Source organism: Diceros bicornis, chromosome X (assembly GCF_020826845.1).
Source record: "Diceros bicornis minor isolate mBicDic1 chromosome X, mDicBic1.mat.cur, whole genome shotgun sequence".
Lineage (NCBI taxonomy): Eukaryota > Metazoa > Chordata > Mammalia > Perissodactyla > Rhinocerotidae > Diceros > Diceros bicornis.
The window spans coordinates 104,412,731-104,431,330 of NC_080781.1; the positions used below are offsets into that span (position 1 = coordinate 104,412,731).

At 43.1% G+C, this 18,600-nt stretch overlaps 1 protein-coding gene across 2 annotated transcripts in view; it reads right to left on the reverse strand.

The window, feature by feature from the left end:
* LHFPL1 (LHFPL tetraspan subfamily member 1) overlaps nucleotides 1–18,242 on the reverse strand; it is a 44,874-nt gene extending 26,632 nt beyond the window's left edge. Inside the window, exons 1-3 of one of the 2 annotated variants that reach the window (XM_058535286.1) lie at nucleotides 18,158–18,242; nucleotides 10,218–10,613; nucleotides 44–142 (exon numbers count right to left, since the gene is read on the reverse strand). In XM_058535286.1, coding sequence (XP_058391269.1) covers nucleotides 44–142; nucleotides 10,218–10,599 — 481 coding nt within the window. In that variant the 5' untranslated portion in view covers nucleotides 10,600–10,613; nucleotides 18,158–18,242. The remainder of the gene's footprint in view (nucleotides 1–43; nucleotides 143–10,217; nucleotides 10,614–18,157) is intronic. The other variant, XM_058535287.1, reaches the window with a different exon arrangement.
* Nucleotides 18,243–18,600: the final 358 nt, after the last annotated feature.

The window sequence follows — 18,600 nt, forward strand, 5'->3', positions numbered from 1 at the left end:
TTCCCAATGAACCATCACTGCCATCCTACCCAGGCCACCTTACCTAACTGAAATTGATTGGAGACATTCCCACATGTTTGCATTATCTCCGGGCTATTCCATCCTAAGGGGTATAATGCACAGCCTGAGCTTATCAGCAGTCCTGCAAAGAAAAGCATATACACAGGTAGAAAAATATATATATAACAGGTCTTCTGTCACCCCAATATTCCCTCTGGATTAGCTCAGCTCAAATTCTGCCTCCTCCACTCAGAGTTTACCTTTTCCCTTTTACCCTAAATGTCTATGACAGTACCAACTCAACAGGATTTCTTTGCCATGCCATGGGTGGTGAGTTGCAGTAGATAGTACAAGGGACGACTCATAAAGAGCAGTATTAGGAATCGAGACAGGCCAATGTACTTTTTTTTTTTTTTTGTGAGGAAGATCAGCCCTGAGCTGACATCCATGTCAATCCTCCTCTTTTTGCTGAGGAAGACCGGCCCTGAGCTAACATCTATTGCCAATCCTCTTCCTTTTTTTTTTTTTCCCTTTTTCTCCCCAAAGCCCCAGTAGATAATTGTATGTTATAGTTGCACATCCTTCTAGTTGCTGTATGTGGGACACCACCTCAGCATCGCCAGAGAAGCGGTGCGTCTGTGCACACCCGGGATCCGAACCCAGGCCGCCAGTAGCGGAGCGTGCACACTTAACCGCTAAGCCACTGGCAGGCCCCAGGCCAATGTACTTTTTACAGCCAAAATGATTTTGACAATGACTTACAAAGCTAACTTGGCGTCTCCAACTAAATTCCTCTTCTACTTTGCTCTGATTTACAAAGAATAATGATGTAGAGACTGATATTCTTTCCTAAAATTTAGCCTTCTCTAAGTCAAGTAGGTCCCTACTCATTTGAGATAGGTCACGATTTCTGTAACTTGGAGTCAGCTGCCAGACTGAGATCCACAGAAAGCACACACGTTGCATAGGCTTCTCCTGGTGACAAGTGCACCACACTCCCTCTTCCAGAAATACTTCCTTCTTCTGGGAAATTATTTCAGCTTCATGCTAAGCATTCTTCCTTTCTTTGGCTTCTAATACCTTCTGCTGTGCCTTTTGCCTTCATCTCCACTTCGTTTCAGTCATTTAGTCACCACAGGGAAACTCTGTGGGTGGGATCTTAGTGATAACCTTACTCTTTCGACCAGAGATACAAATCTGTGTCTGCTTGCTGACACTGCTTTCTAAGGGTAACTGCCTCATCCACAGCCCTTGCTTACTGCCTAGGTTTACATTTTATAACCTATGACACCCCCCTCCACCACTGTGCTTTTGACAACAGTAGACTGAACCAACCATTGGCATCTGACACAAAAGCAACCAAATTCACTGCCTGGCCGGAAATGGGTGACATAATCTGGCATGAAGTGATGAGCTGGGCCAGATTTTTGTTTCTGGAAATTTTAATCAAGAGACAGAGATGCTGAGCCACTTAGCAGATAGAGCAGAAGTTAGGAAAAATCACTAAGAGTTAGAATCAAGTCTGTGTCAAACTGAAGCCAAGTTCAATCCGAAGTTCGAAATAGACATCAATTCTGGGTAAGCTGAGCAAACTGATTGGGAGAGGGAGAGAATACAGTGGCACGAAGCAGACACACCATGAAAGAGCTAGAGAGAATCCAGTCCTTCCCAATGGCTTTCCAGTTTCACTTTCCTTACGTTATAATAAACTCTCCTCTCATTGAGAGAACTCCAGTGAGTCTCTGCTACTTGCAATCAAGAGAGCCTAATTATAAGAACACTATACTTGAGTGCCGCAACAAAGGTCATGGGAAGGTCACCTGCCGCGAACGTGGATGCAGAAACTAACATATAACACAGAACTCCACAGAGAAGCTACTTGATCAATGACGAATGAATGGCATATTTATAGGTTCCAGAGCTCTAGGCCTCAGCTGGGCAGTGAAAGGTAGGCTAGCTCCAGGGACTGCTAGCCTCAACTTTACTTGGCTTTCCTCACTGAGAAAGATTCCATATATACTCTGAGAAGCTAATAAGCCCATTTTGCCTTCAGATGAATCCTTTTGGAAGAAAATCTCAAAGTACTCCCTAAGCCTGTCTGCAATATGGCAACCAGATTCCTTCAATACTCAATGAGGTCCGAGAAAAAGAGAAAGACCTTAAGAAAGAGCAAGAAGTTTAAACAGAAAAAGAGAGAGAACTTCTTGACAGGGAGAGAGGGTTTAGAAACTAAAAGAATAACCAATTAGGGTTAGAAATTCGCTTCAGTGGAATGCTTAAAATTAGAAGGCATTCTTATCTGTCTCATAGTCTTAAAGGAAATGAAACTGGTCACTCAAGGACTTTTCTAGGCTCTGGAATTTATGCAGTGGCAATAGAACAATACTCCTATTTTTGTTTTTTTTTTAACCACAGATAAACTGAAATCCTGAGATACGAGGAGGTATGAGCCAGAGTATGTGAACCCAGAGTTTGCACAGTGGCTTAAAGACAAAATTGGAAATGAAACCTAAGCTGTTTTCTGCATCCAGTGTATACTCTTTGAGGCAAGAGGTAATAAAAAGTGAACTTTCCCACACAGACTAGGAAGAAAGGAACACAAGCTTATAAAAGAACTGCCTTTCTGCTTTCAACCTGCACATTCAGATCCCTGGGACTGGCATAAACTCTGTGGTTTCTTAAGCAGGAACTAGTGCTGGCCAAGTGCCTTACTTGACATGGCAGAGGGAACCTTCCCATGCTGAGGAGCTCAGGCCAGGGATTACCTCCTCCAGGAAGCCTTTCCTCAACAATCTCCAACACCCAACCCCCAGGCTAAGTTACATATTCCTTCTCTCTGTTCCCATAGCACCCTGTACATACTCCTGTGATTAAAGTATCCTGTGATATATTTCCTTTACAACTGTTTGCTGTCTCCTTCCCTCACTAGAGTGCTCATTCCTTGAGGGAAAGGGACTTATTTATCCTCAGCTATGTACCCTGGCACATAATAAGTGCTCAATAAATGCATCTGTTTCAGAGAATGCTGTGCCTACCTAACAGACAGCTTCCTTCACCCACACTACCCAAGGGGGAATCCTTCTGAAGGGATCACCATGCCAGGAATGGGAGATCATCCTAGATACCAGATACAGCCATAGAAATTTGGAGAGAGAAGGGCCTTTGGAGATTACCTACTCCAATCTCTTCCCAATACAGATGTGGATGTTGAGACCCAGAAAGGGACAGCAGTTTACCCAAGGTCACATAGCCAGTTACTGGCAACACTTTTTCTCACTAATCAGAGAGATTATCAACCCTTAGAAGTTCTGTCCTTCTAGAGACAGGTATCCAGAATTGACCACCTTTTGGCAATAATATTTCTAGCAGGTACTAGGAATCTTATAGGCATTAGATCCATAGAGATAGCACAACATGATGGCTTAAGAGAATAATACTGTGTTATATACTTGCAAGTTGCTAAGAGAGTAGATCTTAAGTGTTCTCACCACAAAAACAAAATGGCAATTATGTGAGGTGATGGATGTTAACTAACCTTATTGTGGTTATCATTTCACAATTTTTAAGTGTATCAAATCCTCACGTTGTACACCTTAAACTTACACAATGATATATGTCAATTATATTTCAGTGGAGCTGGAAGAAAAAAAGAGAATGAGTTCTGTAGTCAGTCTAGACCTAAATTCAAATTTCAGCTCTGCTACCTAGGGGTTGTGTGACTTTAGGCAAGTTACTTAATCCATCTGTGCCTCGGTTACCTCATCTTTATAATAATAGGAATAATAGTACTCTATCTTACAGGGCTGTTTCAAAAGTAATACTCATAACAGCTCCTCTTTCACTTTCCACCTATAGTCTCCACGCTAATTTCTTTCTCACCTCTTCATCTTCATAACAAACAGCTAAAAAGTCAAAAGCTGAACAGGGTTCAATTCAAAAGCTGCCTGGTTGGAGTTACCTTGCAATTTTTCACATGCACCTGGCCAAAGACCAGGAATCTCTGCCAGGCATGCGTTCTGCCCCAGAGCATGTGGCTCCATGCTCTGTCCAACCTGCCCTACCAGCCCTCCCATCCCCCATCCTTCCTCCTGGATTTTAGAAAGGTGAGCACAGTAAGTTGTATACATACTTCATGGAGACATTTGACTCATAACTGATAGATGATTTCATTGCATTTGATCATAGCTGGAGAAAGATGTTCTGCGAGACATATTTTTAAAAAAAATGAAGTTATAGGGTAATTTATCCTCAATTATATTTGTCCCCAACAGTTCTCATCAATTTGCGACTGTGAAGATATGCTTCAAATAGCAACATGGAAGTCATTTGCCAGTGCCATGCCCTGCCACCTTCTGGAAGAGTGGGGCCTTATTAAAAATGTATATTCTTAGGTCTCACCCATAGGTATTTGATTCAGTAACTGCAGCCCAGAAATATGTATTCCAAAGGCACCCTAGTGATGCTGATGCATCTGGTCCTGGTAGCAACACTTAAGAAAAACACCACTAAAAATATTAAGAGCAGGAGGCCTAGAGGCAGAGAAAACTAGTTTAAATCCTAGCCCTGCCACATATGAGCTGTAGCCCTGGCTCCCACTTATCTACTTGTCATTGCTAACTCCCCGTTTTACTGCCCCTTCAACCACATATGCCCCTTGGAGAAGTCTGTCCCAACTGCATATGCTCAGAGGTTACTTTCCTATTCTCACCTGCCTCTAGAAAGGGAAAGAAAGCCCTTCAGAGTGTGTTACCATCCTTACTTCACTACTGCACATGTGCAAGTGACCAGTGGGCTGCCATCTTGTTTCCTTTCCTCAACTGCTCCTTCCCCCATAAGAATCCCCTATCACAAAATGTACCAATGTCCTCCCCAAACATGGTTGCTATAATTTGAATTCACTGCTCTCACCAAGCAGAAGCCTGGAGTTGGACACTTTACTCAGCTTCAATGCTGTGGCAACCTCATGCCAATACAAACCCTCAGGCACGTAATCTCAGACCTTGGAGCCCTCCCTGCAGCTACATCCCAGCTGCCCTCAACCTTCCCCTGATGCCAGAATTACTACTTCCTCATATCCCAACAGCTGTATAACCCCCTCCAACTGCACATTCTCAGTTAGGCAGGTGCCTAATCTTTAGTTTTTAATCTTTAGTCTCTGGGCAGGAAAAGCCTCCTCACTGAGTCTTACCAACCCCCTCACCACCCCCATCCCATTCACAAGTGCAACTGTTGAGTGGGCAGCCATTTTGTTATACTCCCAACTCATTCCCAAATATCTGTCCAAATATGGTGACTAGGTAGTTTGAATTTACTATCCTGAGCAGAAGGCTAGAATGAGTTAATTTGTTTTTAATTTGCTCAATTTTTTGCTATTGTAGCAACTAACTCAAACGTAGAAAATTTATGTCTGCCTTTCTGCTATATCTCAGCTTTCCCTTCCCAGGGAATTCCCCCACTCAACTCTCCCATTCATTTGACCCCATATTCTCTCTCAGAGTTATAAGACAGTTCACTTCTGATAGAGATTTCTAAAGTAGATCAGAAGAGGCTTCACAGGGAGGCTATATTTGACCTGGCCTTTGAGAGAGAGACAGATATTTACAGGCAGAGATGGAAGAAAAGGGAATTCCAGAAAAAAGCAACACTATGAACAAAATCGAGCAGAAGTTCCAAATTTTAGTGTGTACTAGAATGATGCTGGGGAATGATAAATAACAAATCCAAGACAGTAGTTTCCTTTGCTGTGGGGACAAGGGAATATGATCAGGATATGAAGGAGACTTCAACTGCATTGGTAATATTCTATTCCTAAGCTGAGTAGTACATACATCTGAAATATTTCGAACTATATTTTCAAAAATAAATCAGCCTAAGAGGCTGTATAAAATGCAGAGTTCCAGGCATCAGTTCTGATCCAGTAGCCTTAGAATGGCACTAAGGTATCTGCATTAACAAGTACCTCAGATAATTCTTATACAAATGGTTCATGGACCACTCTGATAAACATAATGATAGCACTTCTTCTCCAAACAGAAAAAGAAAAATCAATAGCACCAGTGCATAAATCCCAGGGCTGAGATTCAGAAGCCATGGACCATATTCTCTGTTCTCCTCCAATCTGCTACATGAGCCTTTGCTAGTAGGTTAACTTCTTTAAATACCATTTTCTCAAACAGAAAGTCACTCTTATAATCCTTGTTCAGCATGGTAAGGATAAAATAAGTGATGCCTGGTGAAACTTTGGAGGACTTTCTGGGAAATGCCATGGTTTCCAGAGAAGATAATGGTTTTTAGAAAAATAGTAACCTTTCCTTGAATCAAGACCTCAGTGATCTGTCTCCAGTGGTGATTTTCATTCAGCTTGAAGCATGTAGTTTGAGGACCTTACACGGAGAAAAACATTGGTGCCTGTCTGGGTGTGTTGAATTCTATGCCCTTAACCAAACAAAAACAAAAACAAAAACAAAATGTCCAAGGTAGTGGTTCTTACTTGGGTTGAGGAAAGGGCACACATACACATCAGAGCCACGGGAAAGATTTTTCAAAACATGCAGCCTTCCACCTGTTGCTGTGTATATCCAAATGGGAAAGAGGACTGGAGAGTGGAGAGTCCACATTTTTTAGGCACTCCAGGTGATTCTGATATGTTCCCTGCTCTAGAAAGATTCTCAGCCTCCCTCAAGTAACCTGGTCCAAGATCTTACACTTTTTCCTGCCAAGAAGTTCCTTATATTTACTTCTCACCTATTTCTTCTTTGTTTAGCTCTCACTGCAGATAGAGGATAATTCACAAGCCTCTTGCAAATGCATACACAAGGGAATGTGAATAATGACTTTGTTCTCAGGGCCTGGGGGCCAGCTGGTTGGAAACCTCAGCCATCCCCAGGGTTGAAATAATCTCCTGGCCAGATGTTTCCTTCACCGGTTGGAGCAAGGCATGAAGGTCCCAGTGGAAGGCTCTCTGGACCCTAGGCTTGTCCAGCTGGATCAGCTGCAGGTGGAGCAAATGGGACCCAAGGGCCCCATCAGGTCACCTTGCTGAGTATGACTCAGGCCAGCATCTCTTTATTTCTTCCTGTCTCTCCCACTTCCCACCGCTCATCTCTGTGGGCAGCCGCCAAACTGGGGAACAAGAGTCAGGCAGGGGGAGGGGATAGTTCTTAATGGATACTCCATCTCTTCAGTGGTTTGGGGTCTGGCAGAGATAAACCAGACCTGAAACAAATTGGCTCCTCCCCTTGATGTATTTCGGTTAATGCACTAGCTGCCGAGAAGCAGCCAGGCCTAGAGCAATAAAATCAATTCCCCTCAACTGAACAACAAGCTCAAACTTAACCCCCACAGCTCTTTCTCTTGTGTCTTTTATCCATGGAGCTCAAAACGCTGTTCAGGCTTGGCTTTCTGCCACTGGCAGAGCCCGTCTCTGAGGAGTCAGACCCAAGATCTCTGAATATCCTTGGGTAATGGTCATATGCCAAGGAGAGCCTAGAAAATATGATACATCCAAGCAGTCTTAACCATTCCTCCACAACTGGGGTAATCTTGACAGGCACTAATTTCTAAAAAAGAGGTAGAAATGACTCTTAGTTGACTGGTGTTACAGATGGGGAAGCTGTGGAAATTTAGCAATCTGTCCAATATTTGCTTGCCCGGGGATAAACTTTGTGGAACACCTTGTGGGTCTTGACCTTTTCCACGACTACTGTCAAATGGCATTTTGTTTTTGAACTTTAAAGACCCTCATCTAAGTGAAAATACTGTGACCATGTTCCTATGAGAAAAGGTCAATGGAGAATATAGAATGGCAGAATCATATGAGATAAAAATGGCATTGATGTTTTGACTTCCTCTGTATGACACCTGCCACTTAGTCAAAGTTCTTCCTCAATCAGTCCATGAATATCTAAATCTCTATTACCTACCCACATCTCCCCCAACAATTTCCTTTGAGTTTTTAGACCTAGGAGGTGGGATTAGCTAAAATGTGTCATATGGAGAACCACAAGGGTTTTGTAAAAGTCTCAGTCAAGCCAAAGATAGGAAGCAAGCTGGGAGTAGGAGCCACTGTTAATGCTTGGAGTCTGATGGAGGCAGTTTCTACTGGCCTTCTGATTCCTACCACTTAGCATCTCCTCACTCTCTGCTGGAAACTCTTAGAAATACAAGTGAGGCTGAGTTGTCACTCTCAAGTCAGAAGAGAAAAGAACTTAGGGTGCTAACACCCCTGAATGGAAGCCTGAAAAAAAAGAAAAGGATGTGAACGAACCCAGCTCTCACGTGTCCAAATTATCCAAACATATACTAGACATTGCCTTAACTATGCATTCATTCTTTCTATAGTTACTGAACACCTTCTCTATGGCAGGCATGGAGCTAGGTCCTGGAGCTATAAATATGAGTTCCAAAGACCACGTCTTTCTCCTGCCAGCTAGGTGTCACCTCTGAAATAATGTGTCCGTAGAAGTGCTGAGCTAGCTATAGCATGCCCAAGAATGCAGGTGAAAGGTGAGCCTGCTTAAGGTTCATTTGTGATATCCATGGAGCCCCCAAAGGGAGATAAAGTCATTGGCTTATACCAGCTTTAGACCAACCAGTAACTGGTTCTGTACCGTGGGTTTTAAGGAGAAGAAAGAAACTAATCTAACAACTTTCTATGTGGCCAGAAAACCATTAGCAGCTAAAGAGTGGAAAAATATAGAGAAAAAAGAGTCTAGAATGTTAATTCAGATTTAAATTTTTTACAATGAGTCTAAGGAAAGAGGGAACCAGAAAACATCACCTTAACTGGCACAACAAAAGAAATCTGGTGCTTTTCATAAGCAGGCCAGGAAACCACGATACCTCAGCTCACGGTTTCTCAACCTTGGCACTATTGACCTTTTTGGCAGGATACATTGTTGTTGAGAGTGAGGAGCTGTCTTGTCCTTGTGCATTGTGGAATATTTAACAGCATCTATTGCCTTTACCCACTGGATGTCAGTAGCACCCTCCTCAGGTTGTCATAACCAAAAATGTCTCAAAGATATTACCAAATATCCTTGGGGGGAGGGTGAAAAATCAGCCCCTCTTGAGGACCACTATCTTAGCTCATTACTACCGTCTCACTGCAGGGCCACCTGAATGTAGTCATTGGAGAGAAAAAGGAAAATTAGGATCTGGGCTATCTTGCCAGTGAACAAATTCAAGGAAAGAAGGGACGTGAACACAGGAGAAGTCCCTGTCATTTGCCCACAGCAGCAGAGCAACCTAGTGAAAGAGCTAGAAGTGGGATCCAAGTTTCCTGGCTCCAGTCACCCACACTGTGCTGCTAATGGAAATGATAATGAATTAAATAATGATTCTAAAACTTCATGAGCAATAACAACAAACTTCAGCAATAGGTTCTACCAGCACTTTTTCCCAGTGCCTCATACAGTTGTAAAAAATACTCATATACTCACACACGTATTTGCCTGTCTGTCTAAACTTGCTTTTTCTTCTCATACAGTTCAAATTAAACTGCTCCTATTCCCTTCCTGCAGTCTACCATTTCTGCATTTTGCTCTTTCCTAGCCCATCTACGCCCTGCCAGCATCCCAGGTCTCCTGCACTAAATTTAGAGGGAGCCTAAATGAGAGAAAAGATAATTAGGGTCATTCAGGGCCATAAGAAACCTGGATAGACTGCTAATGGCTACCAGACAGTGCTAGCCTTAGATGTAGGCCTAATAATCAGTGACCTACAGTCTGTCTGGTACCTAGCATTTCACTATTAGAGATGTATTTCTTTGATGGGGATTGTACATTAAACTCTTGTTAGTAATAGCACCTATGTGTATCAGATCACTGCCCTCTGAGATAACTACCAGAAATCAGGGATCTCAGAGATAAAGTTTATTTTGGAGCAGTAATACTAGAGTATACGTTGCTGCTCCTGGAAAGCAGACCTGGATAATATTCTTAATTGGGAACCCTGTAGGAAGAAGAAGGTCATGAAAATGAAGGCTAAAAACCAGATATCAACTCTGTCTACTAGCCAATTTAGCTGTGAATAAAAGTATGATGTAGATTGCACTTTGGGGAGTCCTAGACTAGGTGTTTCAAAGGACTCCCATTTATAGCCTTAGATTTGGACAAAGGGGAGGGGATGAGAATTGATTTCCCCATAAGGCAATACATCCCACTCCCCACTCCCCCTGCAGAGCTTCCCAACCTACCCAATCCCAGCAACATTCTTACCTCCCACAAACTGCGCTGCTCCCATGCAACGTCCCATCATCCTGGAGATGAGCTCCTCCATGCAGCAGCCCAGGACAGCAGCCAGTGCCACCAGGAGCAGCAGAGCACAGCCGGCACCTGTCACCACCGTGCACATCTGCCAGGCCAGGCTTGGGATGGCACTGAAGCTGGCATAGCGCCCACACTCTTCCACCATGATCAGACTGTGCCCCTCTCCCCGCACAGGGTAGTTGCACCTCCGGAATGTGCTGAATGACACTGGCTTCCCCAGCTGGAATCCAAAGAGCCAGTAAGGCAGGAAGTAACTGGTAGAACTGGCCACAGCGGTAACAAGGGACAGGAAGGCCCAGAGGGTCCCCACCAGGGTCAGGCTGCTCCTCATGGTCCCAGGTTTCTCTGCAGGGATGGGGAGATGAGTTGGGTCACAGCACCAAATGTAGAAAGTTATCATGTAAGCTCCATCGGCCTATTTTTTATCTGGCTTGCCAGTCCTGGGACTCATTTATATGCCACTTGGCCCTTGTTTCTGGATAAGATTATTCTCTCAAGGACCTTTTGGGTCTTTATGGGATTCTGCTTTCCAGCAATTTTCCCATCTTCCCTTCCTTCTGCCTGATTCAGAGTTCTATGGTCTATAGGCCGCAATGGAAGAACCATAGAACTGAATTAGTGACTGCTCTGCCAACTCAAATGCAGCCTGATCAGATAGCTTTTAACTCTTGACATCCGGCATGGAACAAGTGGCAGGAGGAAAGCCTGAATGAAATCAAGGCTGCCCAGAAAGCCCTCAGCTTCCAGTAGAATGGCATTGTTGGCCTGGAGGACTGGAAGGAAGTGATATCTCAAGAGAGTCAGGAACCAAGTTGTTTTCAGAGAGTGAAGGAAGAAAGAAGACAACTGACAGAGCCTGCCCGTATTACAAGGGAGAAGAGGGAAGGAGAGCTCACCATGAAGTTATAGGGTGTGCCCATTTGACCTAGGTAGGATGTCCACCAGTGCATTAATGTGGGCTTTTTACAGGGATACATCAGCCGGGTTGAAATGGGTAGAATAAAATAAGGGATGCCTCGTCTCCCACTGTATGCTTATCACTGAGCAAGCACTGTTCAGTCACTTTTTCCCAAAATCAAAATGGGAGGCAACTTTCCAACCAGCGAAAGTTATTTAACTCTAGACTGGCTACTAAGAAAAGCTGCCTTGTTCTTTGCTGAATATAGTCAAGAAAGCTTCTCATCTCTCTGAAATGGATCAAGTACCCCCTTCCTGGCAACAGGAACATATATATATAGTTGTAAGAACCTTTCAAGGTGCCTTTTGGAACGAGTAATCTCAGATTCAAGATGCTGAGAATCTTTTCAAATCTAACCTCCTCAGCCTAGCTCACAAATGGCTTTCACAGAACCCTCTGTCAAAAATCAACCACTTCCCTCCCAGCTCCATTAATCTGCCATTGCTTTCTGGCCTATTTCTCAATTAAGTCAGCCAGAGACCACACCACAGCTTGATGACAGCATTGTGAATGTCTCCAGCAGGCAGATGGTGGAGTATGTTTCAGAAACTTCTCCATGATTCATCACCATTTTTTAAAGTTACAGGTGGTGGGAGAGGGGTTCAGGGTGGGGGGCTCAGGGCAAGGGAAGTGCAGGAACTGGCTGTATGGGGCCACCACATTGTCAATTTGGGACATTGTTGGAAGCAAGCAGCAGTTGTACCCAGGGTCTCAGGGACTGTGCCCAGCCATGAGCCCTTTCACAATCATCATCAAACAGTACCTGGCACAGAGTAGGCACTCCAATTCATGTTTGTTTAATGAAACCCATTTGATAGAAGCACCCAATTTCTAGGCTGGCAGGCACCTTAATGAATCACGTAATTCAATCTTCTTGCTTTATATATGCGGGAGTATGGCCCAGTAAAGGGGGAGATTATTTCGCCCAAGTCACAGAGTAAGTTAGCAAGCAGCAACATCGAAATAAGAAACTCGATCTGCAGATTCCTAGGCCAGTACTTTTCTACCACAGAGTGCTAATTCCTCCTCCCCCAACACTTTACAGATGGGAATATGGAGAGGAAGTGATTTACCCAAGAGTAAAGGGCTAGTGAGGTGCACTGGCCAAACCAGAGCCCAGTTATTTGACTCTTAGTAAAATGTTCTTTTTTGTCACTCCACCACAATTCCCCTCCTGATACATATGTATGGTGTGCTATGTGTTTTGTGCAGGAAGGGAGCAGAGATCATAAATTACAGGTGCTTACTTTGGAATGTTAGGGCTTGGGAAGAAAGTGCCCTGAGCTGGGCCCCTGGGAATGAGGCTTTGTGCCTGAGAGTGGGGAAAATGAGAGAAAGATGTGATGAGGGATTGAAAGCCAACAGGAGGAGAAGTAGAACTAGTTTTGAGTAATTGCTGTTAGAAAGCAGGTACGCTTGACCGCAATGAGGTAATGCCTCTGCTTGTTATATTAGAGTTTGTAAGATTATGAAAAGTGAAAGCAGCCTTCTTTTATGGACTCACTTCCGGGTGAAGAAGCCCAGGCCAGAGGATGAGAGGAAACAAGCTGATAAACAGCTGTTGGCTGCATCATCATGCTCCCTTCCAAGTCCATTATTTCAAGTGCTCTGCCCAACAATCCTTTTAGGTCGGTAAGAAAGGGCAATTTACAAAGGAGCAAATTGAAAGTCAGAAAGCTAAGTGACTTGTACAAGGTTACACAGTGATTCAATGGCAGAGCCATCATTTCCCACTTCTCCTTTACCCGAAACCTTCCCCTACATACTCCTTCATCACCCCAATAATATCACAATGAAAAGCCTCCATGGTTTCTCAACCAGGATTTCAAAAATTGTTTAAGGATGGGGAAAGAATTAGAGAGGAAGACAGGGAAGGTAGGAGGAAGGCCACTTTCTCTAAGAGTGTGTAAACCAGCAGAACAAGAGCATTAGCTGTTATAAACTCAGTAATTGTAGTCAGAACTAACCCCGTATGTTTCCCATGAATGTTACCATCTTGAGATCAAAAGTCCCAGGATGACAACCAGTAGAAGGGCAGAGAACTTAAGTCAGAGAAAAGTACTATACTAGTGAGTGGTACCTAGACTATACTAGAAATAAGAGGACAGATTCTGGCATAAGGTTATCATTATATGTGACAAATCCGACTACTTAAAAGTGCTACCAACCACTGTCACCATAATTTCACTTAAAAAAAGGCATTTTGAAGCAAAGATATAGGAAGGCAGAATCACAAAATTCAGATTAAATTAAACACATTTAGCTTTACAAAAATTCATTGACTTTCAGAATTTAATTAAATACTTTCAACTTCAGGAAAAACTCATTGTCATTATTTCATTTAGAACTAGGATGACCAACCATGCCAGTTCACCTGGGATTGAGGGATTTCCCAGGATGTGGGACTTTCAGTGATAAAACTAGGAAAGTCCCAAACATGGATGAGTGAGTCACCCTATTTAGGACTGGAGGTGTGGTGAGCCATCACCATCCATGGACAGCAGGTTGAGAATCACTGCCACAGATAATTCTCTAATGTTCTCTCTCCAGGACTCAAAAAATATAAAGCTAAAAGTGACCATGGAATTAAACAATAAAGAGATGAAGCCTATATTTCTAATGTAAACCTTTCTGAATCATAGACTTGACCTCATGCAGTCAAGGAAGAGATCTCAGTGATCAAATTACTCAATATTTTCTGAACACAAATAAGCTCTGGCCCAGCTTCTCCTGTGGCTGGATAGGGAGGCAATGGCATGCATGTTGCTACGTGTTCACATGTGCCAGGCAGGGAAGTGCATTCAAGCAAATGCTTTTATTTCTTGCATTGCCTGCAATGGAGTAACCTCCCTTCGTGACAGCCCTTCAGAGCAATCCAAGTTCATTCTCAGGAACTAGTCAAGTCTCTTTGCATTCACATAAACAAAAATCACACACAATGACACAATGCTATACTTCATTCTATCTTTATTCCTCTTGTATATTTCATGTGTTCAATAGCTTTGTTTCTCTATCCTGGAATGTTTAGCCACACAGCCATACTGGATTTCAGAAACCAAGAACTCACCCTGGTGCTCCTGCTAAGTGGTCCAATAACCAGGCATTGATAGGATTGCTATTGATCTTCTCACTTTAGGTGTTACATTGTCCCTCATCCCTTAGTTTCTCCATCTCCTAAATGGGTCACATACCTTTTTCTGAGAGTGGTTGAATGGGATGCAGTGAGTGATGCAGAAAGTTGTAACAACCACGGTTGAAGCATGAGGTCTATTCTGAATTTACTGTCTTTACTAAAGACTAATGTTCACTAATATTTAGAGATATGGTAGTCATTCTAACACAGATTCATGGCTAGAGATCACTTCAACCTATATGAGGCAGGGAACTCACCTAAGCTGTACATGTCAAATGTTTATCTATACTGCTTTGAAAGAACTCTAGACAAGAAGACTACAATTTTTCTTGGTAGCTTAACCACTCTCACAGTCAATAAATTATTTGTTATGACTCATTTTAAACCTTTTCTGCTGCAACTTAAGGCCAGATGAGAGCACTTCATCAACTCAGATTGCTAGTAGCTTACCTTTAGCCTTTTTTCCCCAAAATGAGCACTCTGCCTCTCCCTGTGGTGTCTAATTGCCAAGTCTTTAAAGATTTATTCTCACTTTTCCACTCTCATGTGTACCTACTCCTATGTGGGTACATACTTAGTATCAATAAAACTGGAAATTTTGCTCTTGTATTTTTCTTAGTGGAGAGAAACAAACAAAATCCTTCCTCTTCCTTACCTCTTCCACAGTTCCCACAGGAAAAGACTCAAATCCCTTTGTTCCCACTTAAGCTTGTCATATAACTTCTGAGTTAAGGAAAGTACTACTTTACTAAGGGTAACAGGGTCCAGGCAAAGCAGCCAGCAAGTTAATGGCTAGAACATGAAGTGGTCAGAAAGGGAGTCTCTGACTTGCAGCTGCTGAGAAAAATGTGGCTGAAAGACTACTGGTTTCAGACTGGTCTGCGAGAAGCAGCTTTGTTGGCACTGGTGTTGGCAAAGGAATATCAACAGGCCTTTCTCCTCAAGCCCCCAGACAGTGTGCATTTCCTACCTGCCAACCCTGTTACAAAGACATCAATCATATTCAGTTCTGAGACTTCCCTAGGAAATGAGCAAAATACACAGGCATATGTTTGCAGTGGGTAAATAAAATTCTGCTCCAGAGACAGGTCTTTGCCCAATGTGACTGCTTGTATCAAGTTGGGTATATATGCAGCCTGACCATTCTAGATCTTTCTGCTTCAGACACAGCCTCAAAAAGAGTCCACTACCACTTTCCAAATATTTCTCTCCTGGTTTTCTGTCACCGGAGTCCCTCAGTTTTTCCTTCCGTGTATTATCTCCACAGTGGGAATTGCTCCAGGTTCTCCTATATAGCTACTCCATAGGGCTTTATTTCTCATTTGTAGCTACTCCAAGGCTTTATTTCCCATTTGTGTCTCAGTGACTCAAAGAAGACCTCACTTTTCTTAAGCTTTATTGAGGTATAATTGATATATGAAAAGTTGCACACATTTAATGTATACATCTCGATGAGTTTGGACATACGCCTACATTTGTAATACCATCACCGCAGTCAAGGTACTAAACATATTCATAACCTTCAAAAAGTTCCGTGTATTCTTTTGTGGAGTTTGTGTGTGTGTGGTAAGAACACTTAACATGAGATCTATCCTCTTAACATATTTTAAAGGGCACAACACTGTGTTGCTAACTATAGGCACAGAGTTGTACAGAAGATTTTTAGGATGTATTCATCTAGTGTAACTGAAACTTTATACCCATTAAGTAACAATTCCCCATTTTCCTGTTCCTGCAGCCCCTGGCAAACCACCATTCTACTGTCTGCTTGAGAAGACCTCACTTTTGACTTAAGCCTTGTCTTCAAATTCTTCAGATTTTGTGCTTGCTGATCCTCTTTCTAAGCCTTCCCCCTCCTTCCCTCCTCTTTTAGTCTGGAGTAGAAAGACTAGCAAAACTATCTATGTTGGGTTTGTCTATTTATTTATTTGCATCTCTCCATCCTGCGGTGGAGATGCTCACAAGCAGGTAAGGCATTAGAAGGCAGTAAGCCAGAGAGTAAGTGGAGAGAGAGGACCAATCAAGTCATTGACAACCTAGAAGGTCAATTCTAAATAATCAAGTTGGCCATGAAGAGACAGAGAGAGCCGCTAAAAAGAACCTCCACGTCAGGTTGTGGGCTATTACCTTTCTCCAGAGTTTGTGATTGGAAAGGTGGGAATTGGAATGATTGCCCTAAATTTCATATGAGCTTCTCCCTTCCCTGCAACACAATTCTGCTCACTGAGCTCCCCATCTGTCTTCTGCTTTGGAAAGTGAGGTGCCAATTAGAAATCTTTATTCCAGTTCTTATTCTGGCTGGATAGGTGCCACCACCTTTAGTGATCAGTTGGTTGGCTAGGAGTACTATCTCACACCTCCCATCAGTTAGAAAATATTAGTACCAGCCTGCTCTAGCCAAACACTGTTAAGCCCTATCAACAGTGGACTAATTGGTAAAGCATTCCCCCATACCCTTAGGTTCATAGCCCCAGCCTTGCTATCATTGCCCAGTAGTCTCTCTACCCATGGCCTCAACAAGGAATAAAATGCCACCACAGCTGACTACCTCCATTCAGTGAATCTAGCCAGTGTAGGAGGAAGGTGGACTGAATGTTTCTCCAATCACTTCAGCAGATATGAGAGGCAGCACAGCATATTAAAAGTGTTACCCAAATCGGGGACCCTCACCTCTCTCCATCAGAAACACCTTCAATGCTTGTTCAAAATGCAGACTATGACACTCCTTCTCAGATTCACTGAATTAGAATTGATGAGAGTTGCATTTTTTAAAAATCCTCAATTGATTCTCATGGGAACTAATGATTGAAAAATACTAAGAGTCCAGATTTTTGAATCAAATCTGGGATAGGGTCCTGAGGTCTGCCCCTTAACAGGTTATATGAACTTGAGAGGATCACTTAAAATCTCTAAGTTTCAGTTTCAACTATAAAATGGAGATGATGGAACATAAAGTTCAAGTGCAGTAACATCTGTGGAATACGTAACACCAGGATAGGATTCGAGTCTCTCCCCTACCAGAGAAGACTCCATTTTCCCATAAGTAATAGAGAAGACTTGAAGTCACCTAAGCAGTAGAATATCATTCTTCTTCCTTCTCTCTCCCCCAACCACTCTCTCAGTGATTTCACCTCACCCCTAGGCTTCGTTCTGCTTTCAGTTTTCCACCATAAAGTGGAACCACTTGGCCCAGTGTTCTTTTCAAGAATGGATTTATAGCTAAACTATTTCAAGTTTTTCTGGAAAGCATCATGCTTGGCACATAGTAGGAACACATAAACATTTACTGAGTGAATGTGATCTTTTATTTCCAGCTCACTGACTTTAACATCTGCATTTCAGTTTAACCTCATCAACCCATTTCAGTCCCATAACCTCAATTGAGGCAAGTCTAAGAGATCAACATAGCACATCGGCAAACCGGATCCACTTTTGCTTCTAATAGACAGGTCAGAACAAAATCCCTCCCTCTGCTCCCAGAGACATGGACTTCCTCTCCTCAAGTTACCAACTCTCCTGGGGAAATCAACTAGCATTTAACCCTTAGGTCCTCAAACCATGTCAATATGAAATAGGAATCCAGCTCTGATTCCTCTTAGCCTCTGTGCAAACAACAGACTACCAGGAAGTAAAAATGTACCAGGCTGCCTTTGGGAAGAAAACAGCTTCTCTGAGCTGTGAGATGAAAGGACAGGAAGCTGAGAAAGGAAGGGTAGAAAGGGGGGCTGAGCAAGGGGAGAGCAAAGCAGTTTCTCATCCAGCTGTTTCCATTGCATTTGGCCCAAGTTGCAAATTTACCTTCTGACCACGAAGGCTGATTGACTTGTTCCCTCTCTTCGGACTCAGATCTGAGAAACAACTTCTCCTCACAGCTTGTCAGAAGGGGATGGGAATCCCAGCTGTTCTTTGCAGTGATGCCTGAAAACCTTGTTTTACCTTTGAGAGAGAGGGGCGGAGTCCAACCTAATGGGAATTAACTCCAAACACGCTGGAGGCTTCAAATCCAGCCTCGGACCTGCAGGCACTTGAAGTAGCTTATCAGGCACTGAGTCCCCCACCTCCATCCTCACAGCTGCCAAGTCAGCAGTGTGTGTGTGAGTGTGTGTGCAGCCGCATCCGCACTTGAACTGCATTATCTATCTCACTTCCTTACCAGCTGCCCTAATGCCTGCTGAGGAATAGAGGTTCTCTCTAACTTTCCTCCAAAACCCTAAATAGTCTCCACCATATATATTGGGTAG